The 18694-nt window shown below is 36.6% G+C and overlaps 1 protein-coding gene across 3 annotated transcripts in view; it reads left to right on the forward strand.

The window, feature by feature from the left end:
• bel (ATP-dependent RNA helicase bel) overlaps positions 1-18694 on the forward strand; it is a 173206-nt gene that overhangs the window by 25088 nt on the left and 129424 nt on the right. For 2 of the 3 annotated variants that reach the window (XM_067157812.2, XM_067157813.2), the window contains exon 3: positions 8930-9028. The exons of the other annotated variant lie outside the window; for it this stretch is intronic. In XM_067157812.2, the coding sequence (XP_067013913.1) occupies positions 8930-9028 (99 nt within the window). The remainder of the gene's footprint in view (positions 1-8929; positions 9029-18694) is intronic. 3 annotated transcript variants of the gene reach the window in all.

Below are 18694 nucleotides of genomic sequence, written 5' to 3' on the forward strand. Positions count from 1 at the left end.
ATTCAGAAAACCTACTCAAACAGCCTCCACCATTCGCCAAGATTCAGTGCACCCCCAGTCCCACAAACGAGCCACATACAACAACCTAGTTCACCGAGCCTTCAGCATACCTATGTCCAAGAAAGATCTAAAGAACGAACTTAACACAATTCGCGGAATTGCAAAATACAACGGCTTCAGCAATCATTTTATAGAAAGGATAATCAATAAACAAAAACATCGCCCTAAAACTACCCTCAAAAAAGAAGTGACTAAACCTCTAACATTCTCCACCTTCACGTTCAACAATGATATCTACAAGTTAACCAATACCTTCAAGAAACAAGGCGTTAAAATAGCCTTCAAAACCAACAATAAGAACACGAACGTCTTACACAATACTTCACACATCAACAAGACCAGCAGTTTTGTAAAATCAGGAGTTTACAGGATCAAATGCAACACCTGTGAAAAATCCTACATCGGACAAACCGGTAGAAACTTCAATACCAGATACCACGAACACACTAATGCAATAAAATACAACAGGTTTTCAGCCATCGGCCAACACATGCATGATTATAACCATAATTTCACCAATATCGAACAGGACATGGACATCCTCGAATTAGCAAACAAGGGCCCTTTACTCAACATAATGGAAAATTACTACATACACCTAGACCAATACTTCAATGCCAGTCACAATCTCAATGAAATTTCAGAGAAACCCAACATACTCTTCGATCTATTCATCACTTTCCTCAGAAACAATAATGCAGCCAACCAAAACTCAATCCTAAGTCTAATCAAAGGTACTTTTCCGAGACAATTACCCTTTTTCCCGCACCCTTCAGCCCCGCCTTAAAAGCTCCCCACCCCCACCTCACCCCAAGCCACCCCCACTCTTCCTAACCCCCTCCTAACCCGCACGCGCCTGCCCTCCTCTCTGCCCACACTTCTCTCCCCGCCACCAATCGCACACCATCAGCTATACTACACACACCGCAGCGCGAGGTAAGCGTCCTTTCACTTTATGTTAACCTTTTCCTATCTCCATTTTTGTTTTTACTGACTTTCTCCATTTAAACAGGTCCAATTTGGTTTCTGCTAAGAACTGAGAATCAATATATCTACGCGCAGTTTCCACCTTCTTCTCAACCAGAAATTCAAAAACAACTTCACGTCCAACAACCAACAACGCAACTGACCAACACAGCTTTAATACACCAAATACCTAATTTCTCCGCTTAAGTGATCAGTGTCAAGCCAACTCAACATTAAAAGAGTATCACTCTTTACTCTCCAGACTTTGTACATACTTGTATATATGTTTATATGTGTCATTTTACATCGTTTCTTTAGTACGAGGACTACTGACATCCACGAGGTTATATTTTACAACTCTAAGCACCCCACTAGTACTTTGTTCCAAACTTGTTTGTATATATATTATTATTTACTACTCACCTGTACCATACTAACATTTCTCATCTCATTACCAAACTTCACTTTATAAATTATAAAATCCATACGATTATTACAGTTAAAAATAACATGTTTTTAGGATTCGACAAAATACTTATGTATGCTTTAATATGGCTGATGATGACCCCTAGGCGGGTCGAAACTAGTTCCTTGTAATTTATAACATTGTAAATACATATTAGTACTGAATAGGTGGAAACCTTACTGTGTTACTATTCATATGTTATTCTCAGTTCAGTACGGACCAACAAAATGAAATTCATAACCCTTGATCCTTCATGCAGACGTAAGATAGGGGGAAAACACTCGAACGGTTTTGCTGCCTGTTGGATGAGATACGAGACTTTATGAAATCATCTCCTGGGAAATATCACGAACTTCATGATATATCTTGGCTAATCGAATAAGCATTCTTGGCAGATATCACCTCAAAATTGAATGAGTTAAATCTCGAATTGCAAGGAAAAGATCATGATATTTCAGGTATGATAAGTATTGTCAATGCATTTGAAAAGAAACTTAAGGCATGGATTGTCCATTTAAATAGAAATTCCCTTTCACATTTTCCAAATTTGAAATCTATGGCTGATACAGTAAATGGCGGCAAGCGTGGTTTTTCATCCCTTGCTAAACATCTTGAAACTCTTGGGTCCAAATTTGGTAGCAAATTTAGCCAGTTTTCAATGCTTGAACCAGTGATCATGTTTGTCAATCACTTCGCTTCTGTTGACATTTGTGAGCTTGGAAGAAGGGTGTGTGAAATATTCGAAAACTATAATCCTGAAGAATTAGAAATGGAAATTTTAAGCCTTCAGTCAGACCTTTCTTTGAAATCGCAACATGTGGCAATTTCTGGACTCTGGTGGACGGTAAAAAATATCCCATTACCAGCAGTGTTGCTATGAAGATGCAATCTTGTTTTGATTCAACCTATCTTTGTGAAGTCGCGTTTTCGACTATGAATATAATAAACGAATACCGATCCTGCCTGATAGACTCGCACCTGGATGACACGTTAAGAGCAGCCTGTTCCAGTTACACACCAGACTTTCCTCAACTTGCAGCGAGCATGCAGTGCCCGATTTCACATTAATTATGCGAGTAAATATATTTTCATATAATTTTTAATTCTAGATTTATTATTATTATTATTAGACTAATATTATTTAAATAATAATATAGTCGCAGTACCGATAATAGTAGTCGAATTAGTGGAATCGTACCTGGCGCCCGCATACCCTTAGTTATCACGTGAATGTGCTCGGGTAGAAACGAACGTTGGACAGCCCTGCCATAAATGGTTCATCACCCACAAACTCTTCTGAGCCTACAGCGCTACCAGTTACCTTATCACTGGATATATTGAAACTGCTTACAGCATGGATGGATTCCAGTGACATTTCCTCTGCTGAGGAATTTTCATTCCAACCACTGAGGCTCATCTGTCGGAAACTGTCGGCTCCCTCAGGGGATAGACTTGTAACACCACTCAACATTTCACGTGGAGGAGCTGGCTGTGCGGTCTACTCAAGTGCCGTAGCAGGATACTGCTTATACTCAGCCAGGCTGATTTGAAATAACTGAATCAGTGGTTTTGAAAAGGGCATAAGTCGGTGGACTCTTCAACTTTTGGGAAAATGAAAAAAATACTTTATTAAGAAGTTGTCAACTTGACATATATTAAAAAAATTATCCCTTGTTACTTATTGTCAAAAGGCATATTCTACCCCTTTTTGATTTTTTACATTTAAGGTGAGTTTGTACAAATTTAATTAAACGATACGACTGATGCCCTTTCCAAAAGAGAGGGAATAAAAAATAATAAAACATACATGATGTAGCATAAACTATTTTAATGTTGTGTAATTGTACTGAGAAACGAGAGAATTGCAGTGTTTTAAGACACATTAAAACCAAAAACTGTATGTTGAAAACTGAAATTTATAATTGAATTTTTTTTCTTTTTTCTCCATCCTTTGTTGACCACTGACATATATCAGCGTAAAATGGTATGTGCTCTTCAGGAATGTAGTGTTATCTATTTTTTAGGGTTAATTGGACACTTATGTATGCCTTCACAGTAGGAAAAGGTATTGTTTCACATTTTGCCAACTTAAAACTATGGGACCTCAATAAATTTGCAGACTTTCATTGCTCCCTTGTTCTTCGTCACATATAAACGTGTAATAGTTTGACATGCTAAACTGTTCTTTTTCCTTTTTAGGAACATTCCTCCATAAAGATTCTACACAGACTTTTTTCTTATAAAATTTCTGCCACCAGTTTTTAAAATCAGTTGAAAAAATGTCCTCGTGTAATACACTTGCAGCTTGAACTAGCCTCCACCAACATTTTTGGATATTAAGTCCTTGACTGATGCCATTTTCAGAACCACTGATTCAGTTATATTGATGTTGCTTGAACTGGTACTTTAGGGGAAGGTCTACAAATTAATTCTCAAATATATTACTGATCCTGTTGATAACAAAAGTTGTAGGCAATAAAATTTCCAGTCTTATGTATGAGCTGTGCAAATGAATCCTATGGTGAATAGTAATGGAAATACAGGATTGGAAATATTTTAATTTAATTGTTTAAATTTAAGAACCTATTAGATATCACGGAAGGCAACCTCCTTCACTACAGAATTCCTATTGCTAGATCTTCTCCCTAGCGCCATAGCAATTGGAGGATCATTACAATATCGCTGGTTAGGTGAAACTGAACGTGCCTGTCAGTGACATGTAGGTCAGTTTTCTTAATCTGGGCTTCCTCTTGCTGTTGACAGTAAACTTGAACTATCAGTTTAATCCCAGTATAATTTTGTGATATGGACTGCCTCAAGATAAAAAAGTCCTTCCTGTGATGCTCTTGTTAGTTTGTTAGAACTCTTGTATGTATGAAAAGAGAATACTATTTATAATATTGTGATTTTATCTTAAGCCTTATCAGTTATTGCTGTGGTCATTGGAGATGCCCTGCCTCCTTTGGGTTGTCACTTTACAGTACCACATATTTCAGATGACCATTTTGACCAGAATTAGAGCTTTTGACTGTCTAGACTATCTCTTGTGGATGGGAAAATGTCTGTTTTGAAAGTAGGTGAAGATGTGCCAGCCAAGTTGTGTAGGCGTACCAGGTCAGTCCGTTACCCGAAGACCCTGGGTTCGATTATTCCCAGCCAAGTCGGTGATTTTAGTTCCACTCAGCCTATGTGAAAATTGTGGAGCTATCTGATGGTATAGCACCCCTAGTATAGAAAGCCTAGAATAACACCAGAGAGGATTTGTCATGCTGGCAGATGTGTCAGCCTGTAATTGGCAGACCTTAATATTGAACTACAGGTGCTTGGTAGGCCAAGGTTCATGAGGGCTGTATAGTGCCATAGGGGATTTTTTTGACATTGTTCTTGTCCTGTGCTTTGTTTGTCCTCGTCTCCCTTTCTGTTGCTCCCTCTTCTGCTGCTGACATTTCATTGTGTTTATCCCATTCATGTTCCCTTGTTATTTATTTATATGTATGATTTATCTATAAGTAAGTGTACCATAATGCAAAGCCACATAAATTAATTTCATTCTGTTTTTGTTATTCTAAACCACAATATTGTCTTGTTTTCTTTTCAATAAACTTGTAGCTTTGTTCTATTAGTCACAGAGGCTTTTGAGAGGGTATGCATTGTAAGATATAAAATTTCTTCAAAAATATAAACAAAGTGAAAAATAGTTTTGTCTGAATACTGTGTTCCAAACGGCTTCATGGCTAAATGGTTAGCGTGCTAACCTTTGGTCACAGGGGTCCCGGGTTCGATTCCTGGCAGGGTCGGGAATTTTAAATATAATTGGTTAATTCCCCTGGGACAGGAAGTGGCTGTATCTGCCATCATTTCATCCTCATCACGATGTGCAGGTCGCCTACGGGAGTCAAATCAAAAGACCTGCACCTCTCTGGAAGTCACATGCTATATTATTATTATTATTATTATTATTATTATTATTATTATTATTATTTCTCATTTGAACTTCCCAATTTGAAGTCTAGGATAAGTCTCTTACAAATGCAGAACTTCTATTCATTTCTTGTGATAGTAACTTTTCAATTGCCAGCACATGCTTACTATGCAAGCCTTTTGCTTCTTAATATATTCCTCAATACTGGTCTGTCTAAAAATTAACATGCAGTAGAACTGGTACAGCTAGTATGTGACAAATTCTAGAAGTAAGGATATTGTGCAAGTATTTTTTAAAAAAAAGTTTGCTTTGGTTGCTGATGTTGGTACAAATTCCAGTTCTTTAAAGTAATGTTCCATTATCTACATTTTGATAAGGATCAAGGCCTGATGTGTTTGTTATCATTTTTAGATCCAAGTGTGTAATTTGGAGGAAAACATAGTTCATTTTTTGTACCTTGTGGAGATTCCTTACTTACGCCATTTAATTCTTATAGGTGTTCAGTAAGTGAATTCATGGTATTAAATGCGTACAGCTCTGTGTGGTACAAAATCTCATAAAACTCTGAAATGTGAGCACCTGTTAGTTACCCATTAAAAGTTTAACCTTTCATGTGATTCATTTCTTTTGAGTAGCTGTTCCTACAATGGCATATCCATAAGATACTGATTATTCAAGTCTTCAGTTTGTACATTTAGTCCTGTTGCACCATGAATGTAAACTGAGAGATCCTATTTTTGTCTATACACCGTGCTGGATATCAGTGCTAGTGTTAGTCACGTTCACGTATGTCTTTTTCACCATAGTACTTGCTGTCACGTGACATTTCAACATTTCATGTGAACTAAAGTCAGTGATCAGACAATTTTAGGTTCCTTTTAATTATTCATAATAAATTTCTGTGCTGGTGACTAGCACACCATTTGTGGAAGCCTGTCTACACCGTAGTGATTTAATGGGCATTTTTTTTTTTTCCCTGCGGACTCTGATTCCCTACTGGTCACCAAAGACTATTGCTTATTATTATTGTTGTTAGGTTATTGTTGTGAAGATTACTGGAAATAGAATTGTAAATGAACATATATATAGAACAAGACTATTTTCAGATCATCAGGTTCTACAACAAATATGGATCCAGAACACACGTTGTATTTCCTAAATTTTTGAAGAAGTTGTGCTCAGAAATGACACAGTTGAGAAAAAATATCAACAAAAAAAAAGATGTGAAAATAAAATTACAGTGTAAATATTTGCTCATGAATGAAAAATGTATCACAGGCTTATCTATTCTGAATGATACTTTCAGGGGTTCATAAAAGCCTACACCTCAGGATGAAATGACCATGGTAATTATGACAATGTAAATGTACAAACCACCGGGCGAGTTGGCCGTGCGCGTAGAGGCGTGCGGCTGTGAGCTTGCATCCGGGAGATAGTACGTTCGAATCCTACTATCGGCAGCCCTGAAAATGGTTTTCCGTGGTTTCCCATTTTCACACCAGGCAAATGCTGGGGCTGTACCTTAATTAAGGCCACGGCCGCTTCCTTCCAACTCCTAGGACTTTCCTATCCCATCGTAGCCATAAGACCTATCTGTGTCGGTGAGACGTAAAGCCCCTAGCAAAAAAAAAAGAAATGTACAAACCTTACTAATGTTGTAAACAGTGTATAAACCATGTATAAAAATATGAAGAGTTCACCAGCAGATAAGCACATTAAGTTCTTTGCAAGTGTAAAAATTGCAAATGTATTTTAGATACATTATAAATAAATATTATTATTTTTACATTTTAAGTGGCTATTACGACATGTATTTATTGGCATGTATTGATGGATGAATGACCCCAATCTTGTCAAATTAATAAAATGGTGTTATCCTACTTTAAAGCTACCTTAACAATGTTATTAGACAAATTAGAATGTGGGAGGATTTCTATGACCTAAAAATGTTAGAAATACAGTATACTTCAATCATCTCAAACCATTCAAATGCAGGTCTATATCAGTGTTGAAACTGTGATCCTGTGGTGTGGTTATTTACTTACTAGTGACTCATCTGGCTTCGCACTGGAACAGTTTTGAATTTCTAGCGATAGGCCTTAAGATATTTCCTTGTGGGCGATATTAGGGGTTTTTCTGCTGACAGATATTGAATGTAATGTAATGCTATGCAACATTTTTGCAAGACCCTTCTGTCTGCCTGCTTATTACTAGAATTTCACTAACAAGGGAAGGCCGCTTACCGGGGAATCGCGGATCTTGCGTAAATTTTTCACGCGTTAAATTAGTCAAGAATAACACAATGGCCAAAGTACTTCTTTGGGAAATTTGTGTGAACTACAGAAAGCATAGGTAGTGTAGCATATTTCATATGCTTGAATTAGTGCGCTTGGCTATGCAGGCCGCTACTCTATACCCTACCCACAACTTGCACTGTCCAGCAGCTGATTTGAGCCCATGCTGACATACGCTTATAGTCGTATGGGGCACATGGTTGTTTGTGTAATGGTAATGAATTTATCAAAGTTATTTTTGTGTTGGAAGAAAAATATGGAACGTGATATTAACCCCAACCTCACTTCGTTATGTGTAGTTGGTGTAGAACCGCTTTGTGTTTTCAGCATTTCTACCCTGGGCATCACTGTTGCAGAAAATATATGGAGTATCGTGCTTTTGTGTGTAACGTCCCTTGTTATGCTAATTAACCTTTATTTTCACTGTAACAATCTATTGCCAATATTGACCCAAAATCAATGCAGGAATTAAATTCTTTTAATGCCGCTAAATCATTTTCACACTGTGCTACGCAATTGCTAACAGAATAGAAAAGATCAATGGTTCCTTGACAAGTGAACCCAGCACGCGCTGGAGTCCTGCGTAGCCAAGCGCGCCGGTTCAAACATGCAAACGCTTTCTGTAGGTCGTACGAGTTAATTTCCGAAAGATGTTTTGGCTGTTGTTATTCTTCACTCATTTAATGTGCGTGTGCAAAGTTTACAGAAGGTCCTTGAATCCCTGGTACGCGCCCTTCTCTTGTAAGATCTCTAGTGCTTGACTTCCGTACCTGTAGATTTTCCTACAGCTATACTTTTCTTGACAAGTACAGTGATAAAAACCTCTCAAAATCTCTTTGGTGTTCTTGACGTTAGCCCGCACGGACAGGCACCTGCTGGTGACTTCATTCTGTAATACGAAGAGAAATTGCCTCTTCTGCGAGATGTGATTTTATATTTTCCTCTAATAGAGCTGCGTTATTAGGAATGTTAAATGCTGATTTCATATTACAGCAATGAATGGTAACAATTCATAGGGGTGATTGGTACGGGGGATGAAGCTTCTGTATGAAATCACAGATTTGATACCATTTGAAATATGCAAGGATTGTGACTAATAATGTTGTTACAATTTAAGTGGTACTTGTACTTGTTCGCAATGTAAAGTGAGTGAAGTATTAAAGTGGAAAATGTCCTTCAGTTCTAAAACTAACTAGTGACTTCTCACCTTGTTGAGAACAGAATCTCAAGGGGGCACCTCATCGCACCAGGACAGTCGGGACAGTCGAGACAGTTACGATTACCGCAGCCAAGACAGAGGAGGAGGAAGTTACTCCAGAGGTAATTGGGCGTAGAGTAAATGAAATTAAATGTGGGTTGTGTGTGCTGTACTAACCTTTTCAGACTGCCATATGGAATTGAAATAAAATGCTCTCAACATTTATTACCACTTCTGTTGGAAATTATTTAGGAGAATAGTTCCAAATACTGCTGATATTATTGAATAAAACTGTGCTGGAAATGCTAGATGTTCTCAAACCTCCTGTGCTCTTACACCTCTTGACAAAATGGTGTTTGTGCGTGCCATCTGGATGTACAGTTAGTTACTTTGTTCTCCATTTAGTTCTAGCTAATTGATACTTGAGCTTATCCCCTGGTGCTATTCGACAGAATGCCGCCAGCAGGTTTCATCCTCTCCCTATTATTATTTTATTATATCATGCCATTAATTTAATCTCATTAACTCCTCTAATCTTGACTTCAGGAAGGGCATCCAGTCATAAAAATTTGCTACAAAGATTAGTCTTTCTTCATACCTCACCTTGTAGAGTAGCAGGAGAAGGGTTGGACTTTTACTGGAAGTTTTCATTAAACAATATTTAATTCAGATATTTTTAAAATGAAAGCTACACAAAAGGAAATCCACAATAAAACAATACCAGTCGAAATATCTACTTCAAAAACTATCCTCTATTTCTCGAATAAATTTTACTTTTTCTTCTAGGGAGATACATTTTTTTTTTTCTCTCACCCATGTCTGCTATAGACCTACTGGTCAGTCATTTGCATGGATGTGGAAATTAAATCTCTTACGTAGTGTGTCATTTACACCTACTGGAGTAAAATGTCACCTGAGCATTTTTCTCATTTTGTTTACCAGCACCACTATTGCAGTTCTTTCTTCTGTTTTCTGTTAAGAGTTTCATTTGTCACACTGTTATACACTTGATGTGTTCTGAGAGCAAGTATGGAATAAGAATACATATAATTCAGGAGATGATTATGTAATACTGTGGTTTCACTTGCTCTTAATTCTGAACCCTGTACAACTAGATTGTGTATAATCCAGTTTCATCTGTATTAGAAATAGGTTGGATGGTTTGCTGCATTCATGGAGTTAGTTACCATTTGTGTTCCCAAATTTTCTGTTAACTGTTCATACCATAATGACCTTCAATCGTCAGAAGAATGTGCTGGGGGCAATTTCCTTGAAAGAAGACATTTTCTTATGATTAAGTAAGGCTTGATGTTGTCTTTACAAGATAATCTGATAAAACATTTCTCTGCTTATTCTCGATTTTTCTGGGATAGCTTGATCCACTCTAGCCCATTTTAGGGGTTGGCCAATGTTTAAGACCAAATGTCCTTCCTGACACCACACACATCCGGTTTAAATTCCAGCAGAGTATCCACCATGATTTGAGTGTTGGTCATCTGACAAGGGAACAGTTTGGGTTCGACGAGACAAATTTACTGAAACTCGTGTGAATGTTTGGTCAATCAGCATGGCCTGAGTTTAATGATAATTCTGGTGCAGAATGACCGTTTGTTTGCACTGTAGAAATACTCCGATAGTTATATTTTAAAGTTGCATAAAATGTTTCATATTGAAAATATGATTTAGACACAACACTAACAAATATATCTTAACACTTGTAGTACATGAATGTATCAAAACATGAGGATTTTAATATTTCTATATTGTTTATAATGGAAGCTAAAATATTATGTAGTATGAAGCCTTGGTCATATACAGGTTATAATATTTTATTAGCACAAGCGAGGAAACAACTGAATTCCTGTTTAGAATTGCTCATTTTGTCATACTGTGGACCACCTACGTAATGACAGCAGACGTACTGCGATGTTCTGATTTCCTATTTCATCATCCTCCCATGTTTTATTGCATTCAGTTCTCACCAACCCAAACAAGTTACTCTTGTGAGTGGAAAGCCTTTAGCTAATCATCCCTACCCTGACAACATTAGTAAATGTTAGAAGATAACCATTGCTTATTTATGACAAACTGCCCTCGATGTTGCTTTGTTTCTTAAATAGTATTCTTATAGCAACTGATTTTTTTTTTTTTTTTTTCAGAGATGTAAAAGTGTTTTTATTAAGAGAGCATTTTATCTCATCCATACCTGCTTTTAAAGATGCAGAATGTTTTGCTTTGTCTAACAAACGTGCTGTAAGGTGCAACTGTGATGTGTTCCTGCTGTGAACTTGCCTAATGATGCAAACAATTGCGTGCTATGTTTTGGGGGAAGACTTTATCTGTTTAACACATTGAATGCTCATACTCTTAATATGTATTAGATTAACGGTTGTCCATTGGTTCTCTTGTATTAACTGCATCTCATTTTTCTTCACTTAAGTGGAGGTAGTTTCTGTATGAATTTATGGATACAAATCCTGGTTAAGGATTAATTTCATGTTGAAGAAAGTGAATATTTTAAACTAAAAATCAGGTTTTCCTTAGTGACATTTTCATAGTGTACGAGAGGAAGACTTACAATAGTAGGTTTTTATTTTATTTTTTTTATTTTTTTAACATAATGAACAAACACCATTTTCTAAACACAAAATGGTTCCTTAATAATACACCATTAAGATTGAGCAGCATGTATCTGCACAGTAGTTCATGCAATATAGCCGCTCCTCTGTCCTCGGCTGTTGTGTCATTCTTACCAATCAACGCAACACGTGTATGTACAGAAGAAATCAAAATACAACAGCCATTTTATAAAAACTACACAAATCAGAGTGTGTTAATTATTTGTTTATATAATTTGAATGTGTAACACAATGTTTTGGAAACTGCAGTACTAACACCTATATACATCAAAAGAAAGGTCTCCATCTCAGGATTACTAGATTACTAGAAAAATATTATTTCGTTAAATCCTTTATTTATGCAGTTATTTATTTGAATACTACAATGTGTGGGTCGTTGCAGTTAACTGTATTAGCCGGTAGATCCCTCTATGAAAGTTGTCTCCGCTGATCTTTCTATGCCAGCTCGATAGAAGACTGTGAAGGTTGGCTGCTCAGATCTATGTTCATCCAATAGATGGCTATATTTCATAAAGTCTTTTATTATGAAACTTACATTGAATTATTCAAGGGAGGGTTGTTAAATGAAATCTGCATGCACTGCCAAGCACATTTCACTGCAGAAATGGTAAATGGAGATTTCAGTTAGTGTTGCCACAATGGTTTGGTTTATTTTCGATAACTTCAAGTAAATGACGGACTTAATGGTATATGATGTACATGATAATAATTTTGTGAACCATATAAGGTATATGTCCTTTGCATTCTTCTCTGCTAACCGTTAGCCACATTTCAGGATTAGGTCCTTACTGATTTAAGATTCAGGGGATGATTCACAGGTACATTTCAGATTTACTGCGAACTGATAATTGCTAAGCATTATGTGACAGATTCAAGTCTTGCGAACAGAATTCATTGTGAAAATTCTATAAATTGCCAAGGTTACAAAATCCCATATGTATAGTTGCAACAGAAGTGTAAGTTTAAAGGCAAATAAATGGTCTTCCAGAGTTCAATATATTTTCTGTTATTGTTCATGCTTCATTTCATTTTTAGTCTCCGTAGCTATTGCTGAGACAGGCCATTAGTATACTATAATTTTATTATGAACAAAAAGAAGCCTTTAACCCTTGAGAGGTCGTAAACAGAGTTTTTGTCCGACCTTTAAATAAGTACAAATGTATGTCACAAGATTGTGCTTGTGGGCTGTGCCTTCAATAACTTTTCTTGAAACTGTTGGCTAGTGGTATGAGAAGTTTTAGCCCGGCAACAATCCTGTTTGCAAGAAATCGGCTTCATTTCCCGTATCAAATCCTATTTACAATGAATCAATAACAGTAAATTTCCACCTTTTTGATACATTTGCGTTAAGCAAATCATTCATGTAGAGTACATGTTTCATTCCATTTGAAACATCTTCAGCTGTATTACAACGCTTAGGTGAAATTACAAAGTATTTATCTTCTTAAGAACATCTTAATGGTTACCTTGTTTTACTTCAAAATCTCTTTGAATTTAAAAATTGAAATAAATTAAAATCAATGTGGATGGTTAAATGGGAGGGAAATGGATTTACTTATTTTAGCCTATTGTAAACCTAAATCTGTTCATTGGAACAGATGTTATAAAAAATGTTTTTGTTGCCAGCACTTTTCACTATATGGTATTCTGCTTGTCTACTAATAAAAAAAAAATTAAAAATAATTTTCCGTTGTCACTGTTCTATATTTTACTAGGATGTTCTCTTCTTTTGCTCCTTCCAAGACAAATGTTTGTTTTAATTTTATAAAAGTGTCTCTTGAATTCAATTAATTCAGGATCCCTGGAGCTTATTGCTGTCTTACTATTATTAAAAGAGCCTCCCCAAAATCTGAAATGAAATAAAATGAGGGATTGCTTTAAAAAAGTCTTTTAACTCTGCACAAGGATACCTAGTATATAAGAGTGGTTTCATACCTTGTTGTTGACAAAATCTACTGTGTCCTTGGAGGAGCGAAATCTGATGCAGCCTTCCGTCTTGTGAAGTAATTATGTGTGTGTTCCAAAGCTTGCTCCACCTTCGGGGGAGGCAAGGCTGTAGAGTAGGGAGGAGGCGTGTCGCTTAGGTCACAGTTTCGGCTTTAGAAGAAGGGGTAGGGGTTCGAACCCTTTATACAAAGGGATATTATCACATCTGGAAACATTAGGCATTAAAAACAACAGACAATAAAAGAAAGAAAATGAACGAACTTCTGTCCTTCCCGTATATTTAAAATAAGCAAATCCATTTCTCTCCCATTTCATCACCCCATTCAACCATCCACATTGATTTTAATCTATTTCATTTTTAAATTCACATAGATTTTAAGTAAAACAAGGTACTCATTGAGATGTTTTTATGAAGATAAATACTTTGTAATTTCACCTAAGCGTTGTAATACAGCTGAAGATGTTCCAAATGGAATGAAACATGTACTCTATATGATTGATTGATTTGCTTAATGCAAATATAAGTATCAAAAAAGTGGAAATTCACTGTTATTGATTCGTTGTAAACAATCATGTTGTTGGTGTGGGCGCACTTTTCATGAACGCCTGGAGCATTCCTCCATGTGAGACCCCGCACGTTTCTCAGTGAGACAGAGTTTTCATCCGTGTGCGACCTCTTGTATTACGGAAAGTACACGAACATTTATGCTCAATGTGTAAATATTTCAGTTGTAATGTGTTCTGACATTCTTCATGGACATGGAAGAAGATAACAAAAGAATTTGAAGACCGTTGGACAGTGTAGAATGCAAATAGGGATGGTCCAATTAGAAGACAGTTATTTGCTAAAGAGACAGAAGAGAAGCCAATTGATGATGATGCCCATTGTATTGGAAGACAACTCTCATTCCGAAATTTGTCACTGAATTACAGGAACTTGCTAAACTAGATGAAGTAAATGCAATAAACCAACCCGTGTGATACTGGAAGAGATGGGATAACATACTGGAACATTCACATACCGCCTAAAAATGTTAGAACTTTTGCTCACCACAAAATACGAATCCATTTACCCCAAGTGTGGAAGCAGGCCGTTGAAACGTGCTCTCCACGACATGTGTGGAAAGTTCTTTGCTAAAGATATGATAAATGATATAACTAAGTTTACAAACATATGGATAGAGAATAATCAAAGTAATAACTCGCGAGAAAGAGACGCTGTGGACACGACTGCAGAACCGAGACGTGTTCAAGAAATTTGTGGAAAACCGGCAGTGTAATTATGTAATTAGTTCCGTCACGCATTGTTAAAGTAGGCAATTATTGTGTTTTCTTGGTGTTTTAATTATGTTTTACTACTTCTGTAAAATACAACATAGCTTCATAAAAATTCTGTTACCGTTAAAATAAATTTTTATAATTCTAGATTTAGGATTTGAACAAAAGGTATGAAAAATGAGTTCAACGGAGATGTATTTGTTACTAGAATATTCCAGCTACAAAAAAATGTCAATTATGACAAATATATCGTAAGTGAAGCTCTATTTCTCTTTATCATGATCACAGAGGAGAACGCCTTGTGCGACCTCTGGCGTTCGAACATTCTACGCGCCATCTCACGGGTTAGTATAGTTTCATAATTGCTACTTGACAAAACTCCATTTTCTATGATTGTGAATATCTCAAACAGGTCATTACTGGCTCTCTAAACTCTATAGCAGTGCCCTTCATCTCTCCAAATTGCAAGTAAATTGATGTGCTCAGAAAGTGTGGTGTTTCCTTGTAAATTAAGAATTTCTGATGCCTATGTTTTAATATGTTTGCTTTGGGATCTGGTGCATGGATTTAAAAATTTTATTTCTTGCATGTATTTATAAATTAACATGTCTACAAAATTGAAATTTTAAGTATTCTGTTAACAAGGTAAAGATTGTAATACAGCCGGATTAATATTTAGTGTGTATTGTAAAGCTACACTGAAGAACATTGGAATGAATTATGTGGACACTCATAGGCCCTTTGAATGCATGTAGTCATTGCTCCTGGAAAAACCACTGTGATGATGATGTGGCAAAAATACTGACCTGTAGCACATATATCGTAAGTGCAAGAATTCTTTGAAATTACTCTCACGATATTGAACCTTTCTAGCCGAAGTACTAAGCTGAAATATTTCACATAGTGTTTTTTTCACAGGTACAGTAGCGATAATCCTTTCCAGCCAAAGTACTAAGCTGAAATATCACATAGCGTTTTTTTTGCAGGCACAGAGTAGCGATAAAAAATAGTTTAAAATTAAAAATATTCAATGCCCTGTGTGTGTGTCTTTTCAAGGTTGCAGTTAAACAAAATTTACAGATCTAGGTGATTGTTGAAACAGTTTTATGGTAAGCTTATTAGCCAAACATAGGCTAACTAAAAATACTTAATATTAATGCAATCCAATAGCATCTGTAGATTATAGTTTCATGTGTTAAGTGACAGTTTCCCAGTATGTTCTGTAAAAGACCAAGCATAAAAAGAAATGATCAATTACTGTTGTGGTAATAAGTAATTTTCCCCCCAAGTTCTATTGATCATTTCTACTCATCGTATTTAAAATGGAGATCCTCTTGCATGATACAAAACTCATATTGTTTAGGCACCATTTTACAGGTGGAAAAACATAACAAATATTATTTATAGACTATCTCAGACGACCGTTGAATCAGTCGTTGCAAGTGATGCCTGTCCTTTTGTTTTGGAGAAAAAACATTGTCATGCTAGATGTTGTGATCAACTTCGTGTCAAATGAGAATCCCTTTGTAGAAATGTGCTTTTTTTGTAATGGTTTAATGTCTCGCTAATGCATCAAAGGTTTTCGGCACTGCAAGGGTGGGTGAGGACTAAGGTTGAGAAGAGCGCGACTGGTCTTAAGATACAGCCTTGTGTGTAGAACAGAATCCATCTTCAGGGCTGCCAACGCTGGGATTGAACCCACCTCTTCCGAATGGATGCTCACGTGTACGCAATCCAAACATTGCAGTCAACTAATTTCTTGAAGTGAAACCATTGATTCCCAGTTCAGGATGACCACTTTCTGCTAGATTTCTGCAGGCTAATGACAACTCTGAGCTATGAGATTAGAATTTGCTCTCATTTGGACAATTTGTGGTTGTATGTTTCATAGTAGGTCTTTAACACTTATGTTTCCCCAAGTCATTGTTCAAATTTCTCATCGCTTGACATAATAGCTGTTGAACTCCTGCAAATTTCTCCTGGTGTCTGCTGTAGCCAATACTGTCGTTATTTTTCCACCAACATTGCAATACAAAAACTTTGCTGTTGATGTCCATAGACCTGTTTGATGAATCTTTTCATGCCATCCTACCCTGTGCTAATCTTTTCATTTCTATGTAACTGCTGCATCATATATTTGCTCTAATCTGCTTGTCATATTCATACCTACAGTTCTTACTGCTTACACTTCCCTCAAAAACAAACTGATCAAGTCCAGGTGTCGTAAGATGGTCTTGTCATTCTATCTCTTCTCGTCATATTTAACCAAATCAATCTCTCATAAATTCAGTTCGGTATCTCTTCATTCGTGATACAATCTAACCATCTCACTTTCAGCATTCTTCTGTAACACCACATTTCAAAAGCTTCTAGTCTCTTTCTTTCTGAGCTAGTTATCGCCCATGTTTCACTTCTTACTATGCCACACTCCAGATGAAAGAAAGTCTAATTTCCTATATCAGTGTTTGAAGTGAGTAAGTATCCCAAGTAACAATAGGCCTATTTCAAGTACTTCTTTTAAGACTTACTTTTCTAACCTAATCATTGCCATTGTTTTGGACTTATTTTCATCTTGTACTCCTTACTCAAAACTCCATCAAGACCATTCACTAATTTCTCCAGATCTTCTGCAGTCTTAGGTAAAATAACAATATCGGCAAATCTCAGGGTTTTGATTTTCTCTCTTTGGATTGTGATTCCCTTTCCAAATTCCTCTTTGATTTCCTTTGCTTGTTCTATATAAATATCAAAAAGGAGGGGGACAAACTGCAGCCTTGCTTCACTCCTTTCTGTATTGCTGCTTCGATTTCAAAGCCCTTGATTCTTATCGCTGCAGACTGATTTTTATTCAGATTGTAGGTAATTCTTTGTTCTCAGTATCTGATCTCATTGAACTTCAGCATCTCAAATAGCTTGGTTCAATCAACATTATAGAATACTTCTCCTAGATCTACAACCGCCATATACTTGAACTTGTCCTTAATTCGATCCTCCAAGTTCAGGCGTAAATACAGGATTGCTTAACTTGTTCCTACATTTCTTCTGAAGCCAAATTGATCTTCTCCCAACTCCGTTTCAACTTGTCTTTCCATTCTTCGATAAATAATACGTGTTAAAATTTTGCAGACGTGAGATTCTAATCTAATGGTGCGGTAGTTCGTACTTGTCAGCACAGACATGTATAACAACATTCTGCCAAAAATTGGATCGCAATTCCCTGTCCCATACATCTTGCACACTGAATGGAATTACCTCACCATGCTGGTTTCTCTGAAGTCAGTCAGTAACTCGAGGGAATGTCATCAATTTCAAGAGCCTTGTTCTTATTTGGATCTCTCAAAGCTCTGTCGAATTCTGGCCTCAAATGGGGCTCCCATTTCATTAGTATCATCAGCCTCTTTTTGTTCCAGAATTATATCTACATCTTTACCTTAATACAACTGTAGGATATGTTTCTGCCATCTTTCTGCCTTGTCTTCTTCCCTTAGAAGTGGTTTTCCATCTGAGCTCTTAATATTAATACCCCTCGTTTTCTTTTCTCCAAAGGTTTCCTTAGTTTTCCTCTATGCAGCGTCTACCTTTCCCAGGACCATACAACCTTCAACATCCTTGCACTTCCTTCAGCCATTCTTCCTTAGCTGTCCTACACTTTCTATCCTCTTCATTCTTTAATCGCCTGTATACTTTTCTGCCCTCTTCATTTTTTGTATTTTTGTTTTTTATCATTCTGGTGTAGTATCTCCTGAGTTATCGATTGATTCTTAATTGATCTGAATTATATTGTGGATGTTGAATCGGAGGCTTCCCCACTCATACCTCAGGCTTATTTGTCCATATTTTGTGGTCTGAGGTTTTACCAGGAGCGGAAATTCATAGAAGACTTTCAGCACAATACGAGGACAATGTTTTGCCACAGCTAAGTGT

The sequence above is a fragment of the Anabrus simplex genome, chromosome 14 (assembly GCF_040414725.1).
Source record: "Anabrus simplex isolate iqAnaSimp1 chromosome 14, ASM4041472v1, whole genome shotgun sequence".
Taxonomy (NCBI): domain Eukaryota; kingdom Metazoa; phylum Arthropoda; class Insecta; order Orthoptera; family Tettigoniidae; genus Anabrus; species Anabrus simplex.